This window comes from Larimichthys crocea, chromosome I, assembly GCF_000972845.2.
Source record: "Larimichthys crocea isolate SSNF chromosome I, L_crocea_2.0, whole genome shotgun sequence".
Lineage (NCBI taxonomy): Eukaryota > Metazoa > Chordata > Actinopteri > Sciaenidae > Larimichthys > Larimichthys crocea.
The window spans coordinates 21,381,132-21,405,968 of NC_040011.1; the positions used below are offsets into that span (position 1 = coordinate 21,381,132).

The 24,837-nt window shown below is 40.7% G+C and overlaps 1 protein-coding gene across 7 annotated transcripts in view; it reads right to left on the bottom strand.

The window, feature by feature from the left end:
* hspa12a (heat shock protein 12A) overlaps positions 1-22,560 on the bottom strand; it is a 72,619-nt gene extending 50,059 nt beyond the window's left edge. For 4 of the 7 annotated variants that reach the window (XM_027279942.1, XM_027279940.1, XM_027279957.1 and 1 more), the window contains exons 1-2: positions 22,133-22,560; positions 20,951-20,995 (exon numbers count right to left, since the gene is read on the bottom strand). In XM_027279942.1, coding sequence (XP_027135743.1) covers positions 20,951-20,995; positions 22,133-22,175 — 88 coding nt within the window. In that variant the 5' untranslated portion in view covers positions 22,176-22,560. The remainder of the gene's footprint in view (positions 1-20,950; positions 20,996-22,132) is intronic. The other 3 variants (XM_027279966.1, XM_027279961.1, XM_027279949.1) reach the window with 2 other exon arrangements.
* Positions 22,561-24,837: the final 2,277 nt, after the last annotated feature.

Here is a 24,837-nt window from a genome sequence, read left to right on the forward strand (position 1 = left end):
TCAAATTAGTCTGCCTTGTGGGGGGTGAGTGGTAATAAAGTTAAATATTTTGAATAAAGTTTGGTGTCTTAAAAAATTGAGACATATAGATATGTATTCTAAATAAAGATTAGCCCCCATCCCTGTCAAGGGGTTCTCGTCTTTCGCAGTAGTCAACACCAGTGGTGGCCCTGTAGCCTGTTTGCATCGTTTGCATCACCCTGAGTCTATTTTGCTGACGGGAGTTTTAAAAGTTTGGAGCATGTCTGTTGTATTTCTGTTTCTCTTGCAAAGGCTAAAAAAAGTCCAAAGAGTTAACAAGTCAACTGTTCATGTCTGGAGAGTGACCTGCTGCTAGCTTCTCTAAAAGCCAAGTGAAAATATTAGCGAAGAAGCTGTTGTCAGTATGCAGGGAAGCAGTTGTGATGATGGTGATGTCATTGTGATGATACACTGCTTACACACTTATAGTGTTTGGTCTTGTGTGTGTTGATTGTGTGGCTTGATTGTGTGGGTATATGGCTGTTTGGGCATCCATCTATCCTTGGTTTCTTGCCTTACTTCTTTATCTTTTATCTGACTGAGTTTTGAGCACAAAATTGGTAACCATGGCAATGACCATGGTTATGATACTTCATAATAACTCCAAGTTGCTGACCATGGTGCTAAAGTAGTACACCTCATTGTAATCTGCATTGCTTTCAATTCCAAACTTCTGTAAGTTTTCCCTTAGCTCAGTCTTGCATCTTCATACAGTCTATAAGCTGTATAAAGGACCACTCAGACAACTCTCTCTACAAAGGGCCATGAGTTCTGTCCAGTGTGTAACATTTATGGGATCTATGTTTTTGTTACCTCAGAATGACGTTTTTCTATTTACAGACACCACGGATCCTCTTACAGTGTCTGCCATGCTGAAGTGCTATGCTTCCACAATAGAGTGGACAAACTCGGACAAAAATCACTCAGGCTACCCAGTGAGCTTTGATCATAACAGCAGTGTGTGCAGGCCTCTCTTGACTGCACCATGGTCACAGGAGATCAGTCAGCTTAAAAACATATGTTATCAAGTGTGGATGTGCACACATTGTAATACAGAATAGTGTTCTAAAGTCTGACTGTGATTGCATAATACTCATGAAGGGAACAGAGCTGACATTCAGTTCCAGGAACAGGGACAGTCTTTAAAGGATGAGCTGCTAATACAATACAGACAAGTATTTTTTACTATGCAGATTCAAATTATTGAGTGTGCCTGAAAGAGCACACTATATACTATTCACCATACCTATTAGTGTGGATGACCAGAGGGCAGGGTATGTCGCGCATACACAAAAAAGGTATCAAAACGATGTTTCGGCCGGGAATCATGCACTATGACTTTTCTAAGCGTTTTGCGAAACGGTTTGCCGATAAATTGCAAAAAAAACAATGAATGGGTGTGTATAGGTAGAATGTTCGCAAGCTACCGTTGGTGACATCATCGCTAGAGTGAAGAGGGAGAGAAAAAAACTGAGCAGCTGTGGTTGACTGCTGTGCTCTGATTGGTGGGCCTGGCCCATAGACAGACAGACAGACAGACACACACACACACACACACACACACACAGACAAGACAAACGTCTTTCAAAATAAGAGTCCCTTCAAAATAAAAGACTTTTAAAAAACTCTCTTTAACAGACACAAGACCATACAAGCACACATACAAACGCCGAGAGCTACTTAATGTATGGGGGCGACGGGGCCAGAGTCAGGCACACTCAAAATTTCTTTAGAAAATTTCTAGTTATTATTATTGCTGTTAGGCAAGATAATGAATTTAATAGCATGCGCCTGATATCTTCATATTTCAGACTAACGTAGAGAACTCAGTGCCACCATCTCAGACAGATTGAATCATGACTGTCTACTAGACTTTTAAGTTATTAATTGCCTCGTGCCAACTAGCTTCAAGTTTGCTTCACATTCCCATATTAAAGTAGCCAGACACAGTGAAATGACTGTTTAAAGCCAAATGGTGCATTGTTCACGACAACAAAGACTTTGATATAAAACAATGAACAGAGGTGTGTGACAGAAACAAAAAGGCAGAGCATTCTGGTCACACTTAAAGGAAATGCTTTAAAACTCTGTGCTGAACAATGGCTTTCCTTCCTGTCTGTACTGGAAAAATGATCACAGCAACAGTTCCTGACTACTAAAGACTGTTCTCTTACCTCACATCAGTATAGATCAGTCCACACATAATAATGTGTGTTCTCTCATAATGTCAAATACATTCACATTTCAGATCTGACTCTGCAGTTGTGCAGCATTTTTTTTTTTTCATCAGGGTGTGTGCATATTTATTTATTTTTTTGTAATTATCTTTTTATTGAATCCATTCAGCATTGTTCTATTACATTCAGCATCTCACACATATGTTTTCCATGTACGTAGATCATGCAAATACTTCACACCAGGGATCATAGACATAAATATACTAAACTTCACAATTAAACACAAAATTCAGTATACTACATGAGTTCATTTTTCCCTAACAACCACATTTTCGTTCCCCTCATATAAAGTCCTTTCACTCCTGATGAAGGAAAATGCTGAACACAATCTTGTAAACCTTAAATATTTAAAATGTGTAGCCAGAACCAAGGGGGTCCATAAGATCCATTGTTTTTACCAGATAAAGTCTGTTCTAAATGGTGTTACAAAATCAACCCAGTTATTCCATGAAGTCTTAAATTTATCTGATTCTAGTCTAACTGAGAAAGTCAACTTTTCCATTATAAAAATATTATGCATCACTTCAACCCAATCCTCCATTTTAGGTACCTCCGTTTTCAGCCACTTCCTAGTGATGGCTTTTTTACCCACCACTGACATTGTCCTGAATAAATATTTATTCCCTGAATTTGTTATTCTCTGGTTCCCTTTTCCCAAGTACAAACACACCAATGTAAATGGAAGTTCCACTTTCAAAATTTTCTCCATGCTTTTCTTTAACTCTTGCCAATAAGGTATAATAGAGGGGCATTCCCAAAAGATATGGAAATGATTGGCACTATTCTCTCCACATAGTCTCCAACATCTCGTATCACAAGATTTCTGTTGTGCTGGTGTACATGTTGTCATGTTGTCTTCCATTGTTGTTCCATTGATCTCTTCCCATTCCTCTTCTGATACCATCTGCCCCCCCTTATCCCACTTCTCTTTTATATATAGTGTATTATAACCTTTTAAATTCTCCACTATTTTATACAATTTTGAGATGAATTTCTTGCCTGGATCCGATTTATATGCTAAAATAAATATTTTAATAATTCCTGACTCTAGACTTTTTTAATGTTTTCTCCATATAATGCTGCATCTGTAAATATCTGTACAAATCCTGATTTTTTTAACCCAAACTGGTGTAAAATTATGTGTAAAATCTGAATCATGTGCAATCCAATGCAGTAACCTACTCTGCTCTGTCAGGCTATTCTTTGACATATTCTCAAACAAAAAATAAAGATAGACCCAACCATGGATTTAGCTCCTCATTAAGATATTTTCTCAGTTTTTTATCATTTATTATAGCTCTGTGATAATAGCTCTTAAGACAGGGCAGAGCTAGTCCCCCTTTAACTCTGGGAAGCTGAAGAGTTCTATATCTTATCCGTGGTCTTTTTCCTTGCCAAATGTAACAAGAGATGAGTCTGTCCCACTCCATAAAATCTTTATCTGTTACTTTTACTGGCAGAGTTTGGAATAAATACAATAACCTTGGGAGAACATTAATTTTGATTGCCTCTACCCTTGAAACTAAACTTGTGAATGGGACTAAGTTCCATCTTACAATATCTGATTTTATTCTTAGAAATTAATGGATCATAGTTTATACATTTCAGTTGACCTAAGTCTTGAGGTAGATTCACCCCCCAAATATTTCATAGATTTTGAATCCCAATTTAGTTTGAAACTGTAACATAGTTACACTCAGTTTGTTTTTATTGGTTTCATGTCCACTAATTCTCCTGTCACTTCAGATCCCTCCTTGCAATCAACTCATTTCCCTCACCTGGTTTTCCCCGCCCATCTCCTCACCTGCAGTCCATTTCCTCATCAGTCCCTCAGCTTATGTACTGGTTCATTTCCCCTTCATCCCTGCCAGATTGTCTTGTTGTATTTTTGCCAAGCTCTCCAGCAATTCCTGATTAGTCTTCCCGTTCAGACCTTGCCTGTACTTTGGATTCCTGCCTGCCCTTCATCAGATTTGTTTGCCTATCTGCTCTCCTGGTTTTGACCCTTTACTTGTACTTTGGACCCGACTAAACTGATTTTTTCCCCCAAACTTGTCTGCCTCTGTGTCGTGCTTTTGGGTTCTCCTCTCCAGTACCAGCTTCGTGACAAAAACATTCCCTAATGGTTCGGTCTGGAACATAGTTGAATGTGAGGACCTGTGTCTTTTCACATTCAATTTATAGCCTGATAATAAGCCAAAGTCCTCAAGTGTTGACATGAGTGCTGGAAGAGATTCATTGGGTTGCGTTAGGTATATTAATACATCATCCACGAATAATGCTATTTTCTGTTCATCAACCACTATTTCTATACTTTTTATATCTTCATTTTGTTGTATCCATTGGCTCAGAGGTTCCAAATAAATTGCTAAGAGGAGAGGGCTAATTGAGCAGCCTTGACGACATCCATGTTCTAGTATGAAATGGTTTGAGAGATTCCCATTGATCTTGAGCCTAGCTGTGGGTTTATTATACAGAGATTGAATCTGAATTTTGACAAATATTTCATGAAAACCAAATCGTTCCAGCACCATATACAGAAAATCCCACCTGACAGAATTAAATGCATTTTCTGCATCTAATCCCACTACTATTGCTTCTAATCTTTTTTTGATGATGTTTTGCATTACATGTAATGTGCGCCGGATATTGTCCTGTGTCTGTCTATGTTTTATAAATCCAGTCTGGTCTTGATGAATTATACCTGGCAGAATTGTTTCTAAACGTCGGGCTAGGATGGCGGTAAAAAGTCTGTAATCTTGATTAAGAACACTCACTGGTCTATAATTAGAACATTCCAATTTTTCTTTTCCTTCTTTTGGAATAATCAAAATGAAGGCTTCCCTCCAGGAGTTCGGGATTTCTCTCTTTTTTTTAGCACCCAGTTAAATGTATTTTTTAGCAGGGGGATCAATGGTTCCCGAAGCATCTTGTAAAACTCAGACGTGTATCCATCCGTGCCTGGTGCCTTATTTGTCTTCAACTTTGAAATTGCTGAGTTGATTTCTTCTGTTGAGATTGCCTTGGTCAGTTATGGTCGTCGTTACCCTTGGCAAATTTAAAGAGTCTAACAGTGAGATTATCTGATTCTTATTATCTATGTCTGGCTGAGAGTAGAGATTTTTGTAGTACATTTCAAAACATTTATGTATCTCTTCTGTCTTATATTTCGTCAAATTAGTAGAGCAATCCCTGATTTTATATATATTATTAATTGCCATTTGCTTTTTTAATTTATAGGCCAGCAGCTTTGTAGATTTACTTCCTGCTTTATAATACCTCTGTTTCAAGTACATCAGCTTTTTTTGAATCTCCTGTGCTAGGATGTCATTTATTTCTGTTTTAATCCTTTTGATTACTAGGTTTATTTTCTCATCTACTTTATTTTTTTGTTGTACTTCTAGTTTCTTAAGCCCTGTTTCTAGTTTATTAAGTCTATCTTGTTTTTGCCTTTTCAAATATGCTGATTTAGCTATTAGTTTCCCTCTAATTACCGCTTTACACGCATCCCACAGCACAGACGGAGACACCTCACCATTATCATTCTCCCTTACATATGTCTGAATTTCTTTAACATATTCCTCCTTCATTTGTCCTTTCAAAACATTTATGTTCAGCCTCCATAGTGTTGCTTTTGTTTATCTCGACATAGCTAAAGTCATAAATACTGGACTGTGGTCTTGGAATAAGGTCCCTTATTCCAAATTCACATTTTTCAATCCTGTAACTGTCCTTCTTATACATAAAAAAATAAATAAATAAATAAATCTAGCCTTGAATATGTTGAATGAGGTGATGAGAAAAATGCGTAATCTTTTCCTTTAGGATTTATTCTCTCCATACATCAATTACTCCCAACTCTGCCAGTAGCTCTCTGAACTTCTTGCCAATTGCAGACTTTTGTATCCCACTTGCTGAACAGTCGAGTTGTGGGTTTAGTCGGAGATTTAGGCCTCCTCCCCAAATCAAAATACCTTCCCCCTCTGATATCATCAAGTCAAACATTTCCTCTAACCTCCCCTTAATAAATATATACCTTCCCTGTTTATCCGATATTTCTGAAAGTTTTTCAAAAATAGTTTTCCCTGATATTACAATGGCTACTCCTCTCCTATGACCTGTTCTATAAGATGAAGAAAATATCTGATTAAATCCATTTCTTAAGCTTTTCATGCTCCCTCTCTGACAGGTGGGTCTCCTGCAGCAGAGCCACCCCCACACCTTTATTCTTCATTTTACCTAATATCTTGGACCTTTTTAATTGAGTTGAGTATCCCATTTACATTATATGATGCAATCTTTAATAATTTTTTCTGGGTTGCCATATTCGCTGATTTTCCAGCTCCTCCCTCCTATGCTTACCCCTTATGCTACACAACTGGCAAACTGCCCTAAACATTAAAGATCCAAACACAGAAACAATCACTGAACTAGTGATAAACAAGAAAACTTCCTTGCGTGGGGTCTGCGTTTTGACCCTAGCTGAGTCCAGATGACCAGTCCGCTCTGTGAGATATGCCCTTCCGCCTAGGGGAAGTGGGGCCTCTATGCTGTAGACAACATTGTCCATGTGTCCAACAGCTCAATGAAGAAACAGAGATAAAAAGAAAGAAACTAAAGAGCTATAGAAAAATAAAAGCCTCCTCGACTTTTTTTTTAAGACCTGTAGAGGAAATCCCCCCGTTCTTAAAAAAATAAATTAATTAAATAAAATTAAAAAAAAATAAAATTAAAATAAAATTGCAGATTTCTCACCTTGCTCTTGTGCCGAACATAAAGTACACTTAAACTATTCAAACCCTGTCTGTAAATCCGAAGTCCATCTGATTTCGTTCTAGTTCCTCCTAACGTTTTTTTGCCCGCGGCTGGCCTGCCAAGTTAGGCGCTTGATCCCTTTCTGGTCCGCTCTAGGTAGGTTTCACCACCGTCACCTGTAGCCCTCTCCTTGCCATGTCCTTAGTTCCCTCCGCAGCCATATTATACATGCAGACTTCTTCCTCGTAGAACACCCGTAATTTCGCCGGGAATGGAGTTTGGAAGTGTATTTTCTTCTCCCTCAAGACTTTCTTTGCCTCTGTGTACTCCTTCCGCTTTCTCAGTACCTCCGGAGCGTAGTCATGATCCAGAAACACCTTCTTCCCCTCATACACAAAGCCCCTTTTCTGCCATGCTATCTTGATGATCTCTTCTTTGTTTCTGAAACTCATGAATCTTACCACGATGGATCTCGGTGGAGAGTCCAGAGGGGGTGTGCTCTCTGGATCTGGAGGTGAAGTGACGGAGGCAGCTCCAGCTTTTCGCTCAAAAGATTTTCAATAAAATCAGTCATCGACCCGGCGTTGTCCTCCGCTCCCTCCTTCACCCCGTGAAACCTGATGTTTTCTCTCCTCGAGCATCCCTCCTGATCCACCACTCTGTCCTCAAGCCGTTTATGTAGCTCCAGGAGTTCAAGTGTAGCATCTTCAACACACTGCAAACACTCCTCCTCCTTCCATTATCCGCTGCTCCGCTTCATCTATCCTGTTATTTGCCACTTTGATGTCCTCCTTAATTTCATTTAGAGTGTCTGTGTTTTCACAACGAAAATATCGCAGTTCACAAAGTATTATCTCCAGGCTTGCCATGCTTTGAGTGGCCCAGGCCTCTTCGCTCTCGGTCAGATTCCACTCGATGATTCTGGTATCTCACTCTGATCCGTTAGCTCTGATGCTAACGAATCGTCGCTTCCACTGGCACTTAACTCTGGTTTTTGAGACTTTCGTACTGTTTTTCCTCTCGGCATACTCCTCACCCTTTCTGATTTGTATTTGTTCTATATGTCAGTTGCTTATTGACATATGAATAGGGCGTTAAAAAGTTCAAGTCGGGTAGCTCACTTTTTATGCTGCTGCCATGATGGAGGTGCCGTGTGTGCATATTCAAAAAGCCTCTCAATTATTTAACAGTGAAGATGTAGTCACAGCTCCAAAACACAAACACATCTGCAGGTTTTCAGCTGATCTACATACTGATACCAATATAATACTAATACTGGCCTATAATGTCCATTTATCAGTCAACCTCTAGCTGTAGCCTATTTTTTGTCACCCTCATGATACATGTATCGTCCCTCATTAGAGAAACTAGAAAATGCCAATATTTAGTCTGATCTGTAGGAACTTGCTTTCCCTTTCTTTTTCTCTCTGGCTGACTGAGGTCATCCCTTAGTTCTGCTGCCCCCCATCACCACAACCATCTGTAAACATACATGTCTCATTAATGCATGTTACTAACTAAACTTCTTCCCCAGAGTTTCTGTGCTCTGTCGTCCAGCAGGTTCTCATGGATCGTGGCTGCTGCTGTGGTCCTGCATGACGTCCACTACATATATTATTACTGTCATTATTGTTACCATATCTCCATTACAGTTTATAGTTAGTTGATGATTTGCTGCTGCTGTGCATCTGTGTCTCTCTATCTCTATCACAGGTTCCACTGCTACTAGAGATGCAAATTATCGATAAATTCATTAATTGTTAGTTGATTGACTGAGTCGATCGATTAACGATTAACTGATAAGCGTCTTTTTCCTGAGAACATACATTTCTCACAGTGTCTTTAACATAAAGCAAAATATTGCTTATATACTGAATTAAAAAATGCATGTTATGTTCCTCAACTAATTTTTTATTGTACCAGTTGGGATACGGTACAGATATGGCATTTAACCAAAATAAATTCTGCACAGAAAATTGAAATACATAAAAAAAATAATTGTGCACTGGCTCACCTGTTGCATGTGAAACATTAAGCAACATAAAATATTTTTCAAAGCTATACAATATGGGCTTAGCCTACACAATATTAAGCCTACATATAATTATCTGGTAAAGTACTTAGATGAAAAACTTGAAACATTAGCAGCAGCACTTATAATCTCCCTTGTTCTGAGAAAGGTAACAGTAGGATTACTAGCCCTGGAAACTTACAGTAACATGTAGTACTGAACACAGCTTCAATCATCCCTGAGGAAGGTGACAGTAAAATTAGAGGGCCTCTATTTAACAATTTCCCGCAGAAATGTTGAGAGTGACGAGCGGGCTGAGCATGTTTATTTACACACAGGAGCAGATAGCGATGACACGCTGGCAATTAGCATTAGCATGTTAGCAATCAGCATGTATTTCATTCTTAGTGGCTAATGCTAATTGCTAGCGCGTCAGCACGTCAACACAGCTGCAGGTTTTGAAGGTGGTATCTTAGTGAACTCGTAGAGCTGCTGAACTTAAACATAGTACCGCAGAGTTTACACTGAGCGTCTTTGTCATCATTGCTTAGTTTGAAATGCTCCATACGCCTCATGTTTGCGTGCCGGGTCTGTCGCTGCGTTACGTTCAGGTACGTTCGGTGTGGCCTAGATTAAGCAATGGCGCCCTCAACTGGCGACACCATGACATTTCACTGAAAAAAAACTCCTGCGGAAAATGGCCCTAGATTCACTTTACCTAATTAATTTAATTTAATCAATTAAATTCCTTTCGACGATTAACCGATAGTCGATTAACCGTTTACATCCCTAACTGCTACTGTAATCATTTTATCATTCATTGTAATTCATTGTCATTTTATCAGTCATTGTAATTGTCCAGTATGTTTGTGTTGATTTGTTCTGTACACGTGACATCTATTGCACGTCTATCCGTCCTGGGAGAGGGATCCCTCCTCTGTGGCTCTTCCTGAGGTTTCTTCCACCTTTTTTCCCTGTTAAAGGTTTTTGTGGGCAAGTTTTTCCTCACTGGAACCGAGGGTCTAAGGACAGAGGGTGTCACTCCCTGTACAGATTGTAAAGCCCTCAGAGGCAAATGTACTTTGTGACTTTGGGCTATACAAATAAAATCTGATTTGATTTGATCTGTGAAAACACTGGATTTAGATTGTTTTTGCTCTTTACAGCAACATTCAGTTTACACCATTGTTTACTGTGCATTGTAAGTAAGCAGAAAATGGGATGCACGCCTTGGCTAAAAACATACTTGACATGGCACAGCAACATGTCAGACTGTCTCACTAAACATCAGCACAGTAATTTTTAACTCTCTGTGCTGATGGTGTGAATTTAAGATGAAAACTTTTGGAGTTTAAAGAAAGAAAGCGTTCAAACACTGTCACACTGAAGACTTTCTTACTATGTTTGCGTTTTCCAAATGAGAGCCATTTCCTCCCTCCCTCCCTCTCTCTTATCTGATGGCCTGTGAATAGCACCTCCCCCATCCTGTAGCTCCCACTTCACAGACCACCGCCCCCCTCTTCCTCCTCCTCCTCCTCTTCTTCCACATGGTTCATGTCTGAGACATGACACAATGCTGAATGACCACTCCCAGTTTCCCCACAACATTCTCAGCCATGACGTAATAATTGTTTGGTCATGATTAGCTCATACTCTTTTGTCTTTATAAAACCACAGAAGGGGGGGGGGGGCATCATGTCAGAGTCTCCAGTGACTTCAGAAAAAAGTCACTAGATTTGTCGCTAGTCGCTTTTTGGCAGAGTTGACTGATGTCAGAGTTGACTCTGACGAAGTTGACTCTGACGAAGTTGACTGATGTCAGAGTTGACTGATGTCAGAGTTGACTCTGACAAAGTTGACTCTGACAAAGTTGACTGATGTCAGAGTTGACTGATGTCAGAGTTGACTCTGACGAAGTTGACTCTGACGAAGTTGACTCTGACGAAGTTGACTCTGACAGAGTTGACTCTGACGAAGTTGACTCTGACGAAGTTGACTGATGTCAGAGTTGACTGATGTCAGAGTTGACTGATGTCAGAGTTGACTCTGACGATGTCGACTCTGTCAGAGTCAACTTCGTCAGAGTCAACTTCGTCAGAGTCAACTCTGACATCAGTCAACTCTGGTATTGATGCATTCACCGCAGCCAGGAGAATGAAAAGGATCTTCAGGGATAGAGCTGACCACGCTATTGCCAGATTTAATGAGGTTTATGAAAAAATCTGACGGAAACAGGACACAACTTTGATAGGCAGATTTCTATGGAAAATATTTTAAAATGTTCATGGCAGGCATTGTTTTTTTTATGAGACTTATCTTTGATTTGATATAAATGTTTTTTTTTTTTTAAAGTTTTTTGGGGGCTGGTGAATATTGTGACCTCTTGCTGAGGAGAAGAGAAATAACATGGGCCGTCTAACCACTGATCATACATTTAAAGAAATATCCCCCAAAAATGAATTATCTATGCTAAAACATAACATCAGTATTTATAATTCCTTTAGATCTAACTTTGTGAGTATGTCAATCATTATTCATTTCTTAATTTTTGATATCAAATCAAATCAATTTTATTTGTATAGCCCAAAGTCACAAAGTACATTTGCCTCAGAGGGCTTTACAATCTGTACAGGGAGTGACACCCTCTGTCCTTAGACCCTCGGTTCGAGTGAGGAAAAACTTGCCCACAAAAACCCTTTAACAGGGAAAAAAGGTGGAAGAAACCTCAGGAAGAGCCACAGAGGAGGGATCCCTCTCCCAGGACGGACAGACGTGCAATGGATGTCACGTGTACAGGACAAATCAACACAAACATATTGTACAATGACTGATAAAATGACAATGAATTAAATGAATGATAAAAATGATTACAGTAAAAGAATGGAGTAATAATGACAGTAATAATATATGTAGTGGGCGTCTGCAGGATCACAGCAGCAGCCACGATCCACGAGAACCTGCTGGACGACAGAGCACAGAAACCGGGAAGTTTGGTTGTAACATGCATAATGAGACATGTCACAGATGGGAGATAGGGAGGATAGGAGATATAAGAGATATAGATATATATAGTAGAAGAGAGAGATGAGTGAGATATAGAGAAATAAATATAGAGAGATATATAGAGAGAGAGAAAGATGATAGAGAGAGCGAGAGAGAGAGAGAGAGAGGAGGAGATAGAGAGAGGATTCGGAAGGAGAGAGAGAGATCGAAAGCTTAGGAGATAACAGGCTGAGAGAGAGAGGAGAGGAGAGACGGAGAGGAGAGTTTTTCGATAAGGATTGTGTGTGCTTCTGTCAACCCCATCCCGGTTCCTGGCAGCATAACCCTCGGTGGGTCCCCCGGCATGTAATCCTATGGCAGCAATACTAAGGGATGACCTGAGCCAGCCCTAACTATAGGCTTTTATCAAAGGAAAGTCTTAGTCTATTCTTAAAGGTGTTGACCGTGTCTGCCTCCCGAACCCAGAAAGGTAGTTTGTTCCACGAAGAGAGCCTGATAGCTGAAAGCTCTGGCTCCCAACTACTTTTGGAAACTATAGGAACCACAAGGAACCCAGCGTCCTGAGAGCGCATGTTCTAGAGGGGTAGTAAGGTATTATGAGCTCTTTTAGAAAGATGGTGCCTGACCATGAGAGCTTTGTAAGTAAGGAGAAGAATTTTAAATTCTATTCTGAAATTTAATAGTTAGCCAATGCAAGGAAGCCAAAATGGGAGAGATGTGATCTCTGATCTTGGTTCCTGTCAGAACACGTGCAGCAGCATTCTGAATTAACTGCAAAATCCTAAGAGACTTATTAGAGCAGCCTGATAACAAAGAGTTACAATAGTCCAGTCATGAAGTGACAAATGCATGGACTAGTTTTTCTGCATCCGCCTGAGAGACAATGCCTCTGATTTTAGCGATGTTACGTAAGTGGAAGAATGCAGTCCTCGAAATGTGTTTTATGTGGACGTTAAAGGACAAATCTTGATCAAAAACAACTCCAAGATTCTTTACAGTGGAGCTGGAGGCCAGGGTGATCCCATCTAAAGTAACTAAGTCTCGAGAAAGAGAGTTTCTGAGGTGTTTGGGTCCAATTACAAGAACTTCAGTTTTGTCTGAATTTAACATCAAAAAATTGTAGGTCATCCAACTTTTTATATCCTTAAGGCATGCTTGGAGTTTAGTTTACTGATTGGTTGCATCAGGCTTGATCGATAAATATAATTGGGTGTCGTCAGCATAACAATGAAAATTGATAGAGTGATTCCTAATAATGTTCCCTAAAGGAAGCATATATAAACTAAATAGAAGTGGTCCAAGTACAGAACCTTGTGGGACTCCATGACAAACTTTGGTCTGCATGGACGATTCATCATTGACGTGAAAATACGATTTAAACCAGCTTAGGGCGGTTCCTTTGATGCCAATTCGATGTTCCAGTCTCTGTAAAAGAATTTGATGGTCAATGGTGTCAAATGCAGCACTAAGATCTAACAGGACAAGTACAGAGATGAGTCCTTTGTCTGATGCCATTAGGAGGTCATTTGTAACTTTGACTAATGCGGTCTCTGTGCTATGATGCACTCTGAATCCTGACTGGAAATCCTCAAATAGACTATTGTTATGGAGAAAGTCACACAGCTGATTAGCTACAGCTTTCTCAAGTATCTTAGACAGAAAGGGAAGGTTTGATATCGGTCTGTAGTTGGCTAAGACCTCTGGGTCTAGAGTGGGCTTTTTAAGAAGAGGTTTAATTACAGCTACCTTAAAGGACTGTGGTACATATCCTGATAATAATGACAGATTAATCATATCCAATAACGAATTACTAGCTACAGGTAAAACATCCTTGAGCAGCCTGGTTGGGATGGAGTCTAAGAGACAGGTTGACGGCTTAGCTGCAGAAATGATTAAAGTTATTTGATGAAGGTCGATGGGAGAAAAAGAGTCTAAATACATAACAGGTTTTACAGCTGTTTCAAAACTTGCTGTATCAGAATGCAGATCAATGCCTGTTGAGGGCAAGAGGTGATGGATTTTGTCTCTAATAGTTATAATCTTATCATTAAAGAAGCTCATGAAGTCATTGCTACTTACACGGGACTCACACCGAACGCGGAACGGAAGCGGAACAGTACTTTGCCCGGCGTCAACTCACACCGGACGCGGATCAGCCGCGGAACGGAAGCGGAGCGAGCCGGCCGTATTCACGCGAGAATCCCGGACATACCCGAGACCCCGCGATAAACTGTGTATAAAAAAAACAACAACAACAAACAGCTGACTTTGCTTCTCCGACGTGAAGGAGATTATAAAAAGCATCTGTTGTGTCATAAATGATTGTGTGTTGTTCCACTTCAACAATTAGTCTCTCGTTGAGACCCTTTGATCGATCTTTGATCACCTGGTGCCACCGGTCATGACGTCACGTTGATGTGAAGTTGTAAAAAGCTACATGAACTGTGTATTGTGTTTTATTTTGAAGGGGGGCGGAAGTTTATTATGTTGATTCTGTGTCAGATTTCCTGTCTGGTGCGCAGTGCTCTGTTGAAATTTACGAGGTTCAGCCGCGGCTCGCGGAAGAAATAGAAATCTTGCGGAAAGCTCGCGCCATGGCGCGGAGAGCCGCTTCTGGGACGCTTCTGATCCGCGTCTGATCCGCGCCCGGTGTGAGTGCTCTCATTGACTAGACTGGATTCTATTTGCTACGGTGACCGCGGCGGTGCCGTTCCGCTTCTGTTCCGCGTCCGGTGTGAGTTGGCCTTTAGACCTAAAGGAATAGATGGTTCAGTAGAGCTGTGATTCTCTGTTAGCCTGGCTACAGTGCTGAAGAGAAACCTGGGGTTGTTCTTATTCTCCTCAATTAAAGAAGAGTAATAGGCTGCTCTGGCATTACGGAGAGCCTTCCTGTATATTTTGAGATTATCTTGCCAGGCTAGATGAAATTCTTCCAGTTTAGTGGCACACCATTTGCGTTCAGATTTACGTGCCGCTTTAATTTACGAGTCTGCTGGCTATACCATGGTGCTAGCCTTCTTTGTTTAATTATCTTCTTTTTCAGAGGTGCAATAGAGTCTAGAGTTGTCCGTAATGAGCCTGTAATACTATCAACAAGATGGTCTGTTTGTGGGTGGCTAAAGGAGGTAGACAAGTCCTCTGTTACAGTTAGATATGGCATTGAATTCAATGCTGAAGGAATCACTTCCTTAAATTTGGCTACAGCACTATCAGATAAACATCTGCTGTAGAAGCTTCTACACAAAGGCTTATAGTCCGGTAGTATGAACTCAAAGGTTATTAAAAAATGTTCAGACAGAAGAGGATTCTGTGGGAAGACTATTATATTATCAATTTCAATGCCATATGAAAGAACAAGATCAAGAGTGTGGTTCAGACAATGAGTCAGTTTATCTACACTCTGACAAAAGCCAATTGAGTCTAATAGAGAGATAAAAGCAGTACTAAGACTATCATTGTGGTTGTCCACATGAATGTTAAAATCACCTACAATAATTACTTTATCTGTTTTAAGGATCAAGCCTGATGCAAATTCTGCAAATTCAGATAAAAATTCAGAATAAGGACCTGGAGCTCGATATACTGTAACAAATAAAATTGGCTGCCACGTTTTCCAGGTTGGGTGAGTGAGGCTAAGAACAAGGCTTTCAAATGAATTATAATTTAGTTTAGGTTTAGGATTTATTAATAGACTTGAGTCAAATATGGCTCCAACTCCACCACCTCGACCAGTACTTCGAGGAACATGAGTATTATAATGACTCGGAGGAGTGGATTCATTTAAGCTAACATATTCATCCTCCTGCAGCCAGGTTTCAGTGAGGCAAAACAAATCAATATCATAGTCAGATATTAATTCATTGACTAGGACAGCTTTAGATGACAAAGACCTGATATTCAATAGTCCACATTTAATTCTCTTATTTTGGACTGTTGGAGATGTTGATTTAATTTGTATTAAGTTTTTATGATGAACTCCTCTTCTGTTTGTTTTATCTTTAAATAATGTAGGTGGACGGGGGACAGACACAGTCTCTATACTAAAGGACTGGGTGGGCAACTGCTCTAATGGAGGCGCAGAGAAGCGTGTAAGACTGCAGCTCTGCTTCCTGGTCTCAACTCTGGGTTGTCGACATGATTTTGGTCAGCTAATAAACTTGGCCATATTTCTAGATATGAGAGCTGCTCCATCCAAAGTGGGATGGATGCCGTCTCTCCCAATCAGACCAGGTTTTCCCCAGAAAGGTGTCCAATTGTCTATGAAGCCCACATCGTTTGCTGGACACCACCTCGACAGCCAGCGGTGAAATGACGACATGCGGCTAAACATGTCATCACTGGTCACATTGGGGAGGGGACCAGAGAAAACTACGGAGTCCGACATCGTTTTGGCGTATTCACACACCGATGAAACATTAATTTTAGTGACCTCCGATTGGCGTAACCGGGTGTCATTACCGCCGACGTGAATAACAATCTTACTGTATTTACGCTTATCCTTAGCCAGCAGTTTCAAAAAAGACTCGATGTCGCCCGCTCTGGCCCCGGGGATGCATTTAACTATGGCCCCCGGTGTCGCTAACTTCACGTTTCGGACTATGGAGCTGCCAATGACCAGAGTTGGCCTCTCAGCGGGTGTGTCACTGAGCGGGGAAAATCTGTTTGAAACGTGGAGCGGTTGGTGGTGTACCGTGGGCTTCAGTTTGGGGCTATGCCTCCTTCGAACAGTCACCCAGCCTCCCGGCTGCTCGGGAACTACCGGGGGACGGCTAGCTGAAGCTACCTGTGGCTGTACCGCACCGGCTACAGGGGACTGGCTAACTATCTGAGCTACTGACTCTTCGGTGGTGCGGTACCGTGCCTCTAACTCACTGACCCTCGCCTCCAAAGCAACAAATAAACTACATTTATTACAAGTACCGTTATCACTAAAGGAGGACGAGGAGTAACTGAACATGTGGCACACAGGACAGGAGAGAGCAGGAGAGGAGAGGGGAGGAGAGGAGAGGGACGCCATTGCTATAGCTAGGCTAGTTAGTGTGGCTAACAGAAACTGGAGAAACTATCAGATTGTAGTTACTAGAGTTCAGAGAGCTGTTTATGCACAGACAGAACAAGTCAGAGAGTAGTGCAGAGATAAGTAGATAGTCGCTGATGTGAGAAATATACGGAAATCTGTTCAGGTGAGCAGAGCAGAGAGCACCGTGGCAACAACACAGATACCGGAAGTGACACAATACGTTACCGTAAAGCACGCAGAGCAACGTCTGTCTCAGTCCATGTTTACTGCTGCCTCCTATAAATAAGACTTATCTATGTGGGACATGTTTTGTCCCGACTCTCAACAATCAGCAAAGTGTAGATCAGCAGGGAATTGTATCATTCATATTTAAAGGGAATAATGTTCAACACCATATAATATATAACATCTGTCTGTAGATCCACCAGTCTGCAGGTAAACAACCTGTCATGAAGCATCCACATAAGATATTAAAGCTAAACAAGTCATTTGACAAGCGCTACCTCAACACTGCCTCTGAGTCCAAATATGACTTGTGTTGTTTCTCTAAAGGTAAACATGATATCTCTACTTTCAGATCTGATATTAACATATTGTCACCTACCTTTTCAATTATTCAAATCATCAGGTAATGAGTTGTTTGCCTCTTTACACAGTTCATCAGATGTGGACTGAAACACACTTGAACAAGTTGACATTTCCATGCATTGTCTCATTGTCTCAATTCAGACACACTGAAAGTGAGTGAAAGTGGTTAGACTGATGAGAGAAACTAATGGCCAAGGTGTTAAATCACCCAACCCCCTCGACACCCACCACCAACCAAAGCCCCATCTGACACCCTCCTCCTTCCCCCACAACACTCACAGACACACGACAACAACATGCAGAAGAACTTCATCACTGAACACAATTATGTAAATAAGATACCTTTTGTTTTTTTATTCAACTCGCTCAGACTGCAAGCTGCAAATCTTTTAACTGCAGCTGGACAGAAGAGAGAAGGTTTGACTGATACTACTGGACAAAATATGTAAAAACATAACGATCTATAATTATGTCAGCCTGTAATCCATCAAGTGAACTGCTTAAAACAAAGCATTAAAACATGAATGCATGACCATAATCTGTTCCAATGAAACCCAGAACTCAAATGCACCAACTGCACATGTGGAACGTGTCCAAGTATGCAAACAGCCAATCAAGTATGTACAGAGCTTTCCAGGAAAAACCATTCCCCCTTTGTGCCAGGCAGAAGAATCCCTTCAGCCTGTTTTCAATCACTAATGGCTCTCAACTGACATTACTGAAAAGTTAATCCAAAATGTATTATTATTACTTAAAAAACTTTTTATCATGAAATAGAAAATGTACGCCAAAACAAGAAGACATCAAAACAAACCACCAAACATCACCTGTACAAGAACTGTAAATTATAAATGATTTATTGTCATTGCTTACATTTCATTTTTGTTATTTTTAACAAATTTTGTTATCTTCACTTATATTCAGTTTACTCATACTGTGCATACTGGATCCATTGCACCATTTCATTACATGTTTCTATTTCAGAAAAAAATACAAATTAAAAATGTTATCCTTGTTTATATTCCTGTGTGTACACATACCTGGCCAATTTAAGTGATTCTGAAAATGTGATGTAAAACTGAACCCAGGATTCAATTGTCAGGTCCAAATTAGAGCAGGTTTTTCCATGCTGAATGTATGGATGCCTGCAGCAGCCTGCAGCAGAATCAATTTCTAGAGAAACATAAACTTGATGTCACAAACAAACAAACAGACAAATGTCAGTGAAGGTGGAGTTCATGGACCAAACATGATACTCTCCCAGTTTTGTCCTCACATGGTTCATTTGACAGGAGTGATGTAGACAGTGAATGAGAGAGAGAGGGGGGAAACCAGAGGGAGCTGGTGAATCAGATGATTGTTTCACAGCAGTTTACTTCATTACAAACAGACACACACCCCCAGCACCCCTTCCACACACTGTAGCACAGCCATGCAACTAAGTTCCACCTGATTTGGTCTGAATACAGCCTAACATGGTAAACACCTTGGTTTACTGTTGCCCAGAAAGCTACCTACCATCTTCCGCACATACAGTTTGGACAGTCTGTATATTGGGCAGGGCTGTCGCTGGGTGTGTGTAGATCTATATTTTCTATGCTTTTACACTCTGGACCCTCAATAAAACACTTGATTAGCTAATAATTACTTGTTGAGAAACATTCTTCATGGTTGAGGTAATGAGGTAAATGGTGTCAGTTTGTCATGCAAACTCCCAACATGCTCTGCTCTACACTGTAGTCCCCACAAGGAGCAGAAAAAACATCAATAATGTGAGAAGGACTGGTGACTAAGGGGAAAATGCTTACTCAGCTCAGAGCCACACCTTGCACTGTACTGAGGCCAGTGATAAAATAAGACGACCTCTGGAAACTGATGACATTAAGAGCTCTTCCTGATTTGATGACTATTACCTTAAACAAAATGTATGCTTACTCACTGAGCATCTGGGCAATGGTCTAAAAAGATGATGGTGCATTTTGACTCTGCTTTCACTGTAGTTAGTCAAAAGATATGATTCATCAGAGTGGATGGAAAATCAACATGTATAATATCTTTGGATAATCCTACTTTTCTGTCACGTCAGAGCGCCAAAGAAAGGTGTGACAGTTGTATTACCATGGTAACAAGCACAGCCCCTGCCATCACTCACAACATTCCTTAATTTCACATGGCCCATATGAAATGTATGGACTGCAGTATTTTATCCAGCTGAAAATGTTTTAAGAAAGCTGCACATTTCCATCCTGTTATTATCAGTAGTTAGTTCTTCAAGAGATCAGCTGTTGGCTCTAATTCTGCTTCTACCGTGTCATCATAGAAATTTATGACATGGCATACAGTGGTATCAAACATACCTCACCCAGCTTTAACATGACATGAGATGTAAGCCATCAGATCAGTGTGAGTGTGCAGGGCACAGCACATAAATTAATATGTGTGGCTCATATCTTTATTACAGTGTCACTTATTGCCCTCTCCACTGTAGGTGGTCCAGCAATCCATAACATGGTTCTTCCTGAACCTCCATCAAATCTTGGCAGCAGGTTCTTCAATAACTTTTACTTCATGTCACTAAAATGCAATAGAAAGAGCAACTGTACTGTGTCGTCAAAGTATTACTGTTGTGTTCAACAAAAAACTCAAGAGAGCGGGTGAAGCAAGATGTTGGACAGAATAAAATGGAGGAAATAGCACTGAATCCAGAGAACTTGTGAGGCAGGCACAAGCTGGTTGGTGGACCAAAACAGTGTCACATAAAGGTTAAACTGTTCCTTTAAAGCACTGGTTGTCCTCATCTGAGGCAGGTGATTGCTGCTTACTGATATATATATATATATATTTTTTTTTTTTTTTTTATTATTATTTATTTATTTATTTTTTTAAAGCACTTGTATTTAACCCTTTGCATGTTTGCTTTGGTCTGACATGCCCACAGAGGGGTCAAGGATGGACAAATCATGAACAAAGAGCTTCTTTTATGCTGGACGTGCTGCTGTGAAACTACAAGACAAACTAAAATGAAGCTGTTGAAGTAAATAATATTAGACACAGTGACTCAGCCATATTAGATTTAGAGATGTGAGGAATCCTTTCAAAAAATCTAAAACATGACACACATCTTCAGACCTGAGGTCTGCCGAGCTCAGCATCACACCAACTGCCATATGAGTGTTTTACTATGACTGTGCAACATCCTGCAGCAAGTTCATGCAGTTTGGTTTCACTGCCAAGAAGACAGGTGGGCATCTGCACAGTGAGGCTGCATTCAATGGCATAGGAATAATCACAACCACTCAAAGAAATTGCACCAACCTTTTAAAGCTGTAGTCTCTTTTTTCTGGTATTTGGCTCTCCTCCCTGCAGGACATCAACAGGGTGCAGTCTCAATCAGCTACATTACATAATGCTTAAATGTTGCCAAGCTCCCTGAAGGTTAGTCCCAGTATCTAAGAAATAACCTCAGACCAACCTAAGCCCATTTCAAATTATGCCCAGTTTGAGCTTGTTCTAACACAGACTGCTGCTGCTGAAATGATCCGCACAGACAGGTTCACCTATTAGCATTTGAACTGTCTTACTCTCGGGGAATGGCGCACACTGCTCAATCCACACTGGATTATGGTGCACAGTCATGATGGAAAAAAGTTGAAACAATGTTGAAATAAAGGTTGATTTCTGTATTCAGTGTGTGCCGAAGTATACAGCATAAGAATTAGAAATGCATTTCGTGTAATGACGAAGGCTTTCTGTGCGTTTGTGATTTCTGACAAGCAGGAAACAATCAAATCAGAGAAAAGCTAAAGAAGTTCGGCGGACTATCGTCACAGCACGGTATGTTCTATGACAAACATATGTCATCCATCAAACAGACAAAAACATAATGGTAACAGTGTGATCGTCACAGCGAGCCGCTGTGAGCAGGCAGCGTCAGGGCGGTGATGAACACTGCGTTACCTGAGGACATGGTGCAGACTTCTTTTGCTGCATTGACTCAAGTCCGGTGGGACGGACCATGTGACCTAACTCTGCACCGTTATGGAGGGCCGAACTGGGCCGTATCTGTTCTCCAGCTAACTGCGAACAACCTGAGACACCGAGCTCAGCATCGGACTGTGCAAACACACACCGCAGTGATAAACTTGTACAAATGCCTGCATGTCTGAGTGCAGAGTGCGGCTCTGCGCGGACTGAGAGGCGAGGTCCCAAACACTGCGACTGTCCCTGAGAAGCCCAGGCACAGCTCCGTGGCCCTCACAGCCTCCCTGCACTGCACCTGAGCTATTAAAAGACTTTTGGAAGACTGAATAACACTGTAACGCAACGCAATCCCAACTCAAAGGCCTTTACGTTGAAATATCACTCGAGTGCACGCGAACGCGTCCCACAGCCGACCACACCGAAGCCGCGTACGTGCGCGCACATTAATTGCTATCAGAGACGACCAGAGCTGCAAAGTACGAAAGTGTTTGGAGGTTACGGAATTGTCTTACTCACCTGATATGATCTTCTCTGCCGCCGTTTCTTTCTCCGTCATCATGTCCCGTAGTTTCACCTCCTCCCGAGCCTTCTCTCCGATGCAGCTACACCAAGCAATTTTCCTGCTTTTCTAAGAATACCGAGCCAAAAGAGAAAAATAGCAACAAAAACAGACAGCACGCCGCTAATTCGGCGTTCCTCTCGGACTCACTCCGCTCTGCTGCTCCCCAGTCTGTGGAAAGGCCGTTAAAAGCACATGGACAGGATTTAGGGTTTTTGAAGTAAGGGGGGGCAGTGAGCCTCAGCAGAGAGGATGTAGGACCCCAGACTGCTGCTGCTGCTCTGCCCGCCCCTCCCAATCACATTCACTGCTGTCCTGGGCAGCAATGCTGCTGCAGCTCTGCTCAGGACAGCCGGTAGGGATGCTGTGCTCTCCACACAAACATGTGAGTCCAGAGATCATGGAGATTCGAGGAGGAAACTTTATGAAGAAATGGATTTCCAAATAAAAAGACATCAGAGAATGACCTCATTCACAACATTTAGCTTGTTTCTTCGATAATTAAGCTCATTACTCAGACAGAAAGTATATAAACTAAAACATGAATATAAAGCCATCGACAGGGTGCTGAAATATGACAAATATCACAATTTTGAACGTGAAAAACGTGAAATATGGGTCCAGCAGGAACACACTGGGTCAAGTTGCTCCTGTATGTCTGCGGTGTCTAATGGCTCAGTGATCAACAGGGATTGAGTCCCATTTGGATTTTCAAACTGCTCAACTCTCTGAAATCTCTAATCTTATTGCGTCAACTCATTGAAACTCTGGCTATGTGCACCATTAAACAGTTGTTGAATAGCTCTAGTTCAAATCCTACATGCACCATAATGGTTGCTGAAATATGTAGCAGCTCTTCATAAAGTACCACATCAGTGCAGACAGTATGAGAATTCACAGTGAACCAACATACATTTCTGGTTGCTTCAGTTGCAGCAGTGACTCAGCAGCAAATCCTACCTCATTTACAGTTTGTGTGGGGGCAACAGGAAGCGATTAATGACCTCCAAAGAATTATATGGGGACAGAGATGCCTGTGTACATTCTCTGTGCAGATTACATATCTAAAACATGTAACTCTAAACCTTTTGTGAAAGCTGATGGGCCAAGGATCTAGGTGCTTAAATTTTATTAAAAAATAAAATAAAATAATCTGTATTTGATATTCAGATCCAGATCCTGACACAGATTGAGTTTCAAGAATTTTACGACCTTGGTATAGTAAGATCACGACTGCAAAAAACATTATGTCATGTTATGTTAATAACACTGCACATTTTTTTGTTTTTCTAATGACAAATGATACCAGGCAGGGTCATTCAAAATAATTCCCTCTACCACAAACCAATGTTAGAACCCCAGTAGTGGAAAAGGTTCTGAAAATAGGGATAATTTATTTCTGCAAACTCACTGGCCACTTCAGTAGGTACACTTGTATCTATTGTGATCCAATACAACAGATGTACCATGAACTCTGTATTTAATGAGCTGAAATGTAATACAAAATTCTACTTCATGTTTGCTAGTGAGGCTATAGTTCTGTTGCACTTGAGTGCATTATTTTAAAAGGTATTTCTAATATTATGGCACTCTTGTGTATGTAAATTGGGTTGTGAAAATATTAGGAACATCTCAGCATAATCAAGTCCAGTACATCACCACAGCAAACTACAATCTCAATAAGAAACATCAGGTAGAATTATCAACTTTCTGATAGTGTCAACAAAAACTGAAAATCATAAGCCTTGTTAAAGAAAAAATATTTTTCAATGGTTTCAGTAATTGCAGTTGGTTTATATAGAACAGTTCAGGTCATCTGAACTAGAGTACTGGTTCTTTTGTTGTGGCTGCTTCAGCCTGCCTGCTGACATGCTGCTTGAATTTACAGTTTCTAGTTAATTTAATTAGAGACTTTGTGACAGGAGTCAGTCGCAGAAAGGTGTTACTTTGTGCATCCTGCTGCTTTGATGTCTTCTACTGAGCAACAAGACTAAGTCAAAACCTAGTATATGGTCAATGTGTGGCCAGTCTGTTACTCAGATAGTCAGTGGTAGTGTCTGTAATTTGAATTCCTGAATGTTCAAAATTTCATTTATAAAATCATGAAAAAAAAAAAAAAATTATTATTATATTATATATAAGTATTTTTTTATTATATAAAGATATAGTGGAGTAACAGCGTCCTGAGCAAAGAAAGAAGTCACGCTCCCTTAGTGTGTGTGTTGTAATCTAGGATTCTCAGTGCTTCGTTTACATAACCAGTCTGGCCGTGCTAAGTGTAATTGTGACATCATCCATTGGTTTATGGACAACCATTTTGAAGCCTTCAGTTCAGCATTATGTTGTCATCTTAGGTTTTCAGATCCAGAATTGACTATATTTGGACAACGATGGAGCTGGTGAGTGACATACTGCGAGCTGTGCTGCGCTTGGTTTTAGCAGCAGGTCTAAAAGTGAGCAATCTTTAACTTTCCGTAATATCATCAGACACTTAAATGGGTGCATAGTCCAGCCATTGCAGTTGCCAGCTGAGGCATAGAGCCAGAATACTCACATCTCACTCACTGAACTGAAGTTTTGAGTTAATACAAACAAAAACTGTTTTGTGCAGTTTGAATGAAGAACTTGTCTGAGAGGTAAAATAACAGTTTTTGTCAATGGT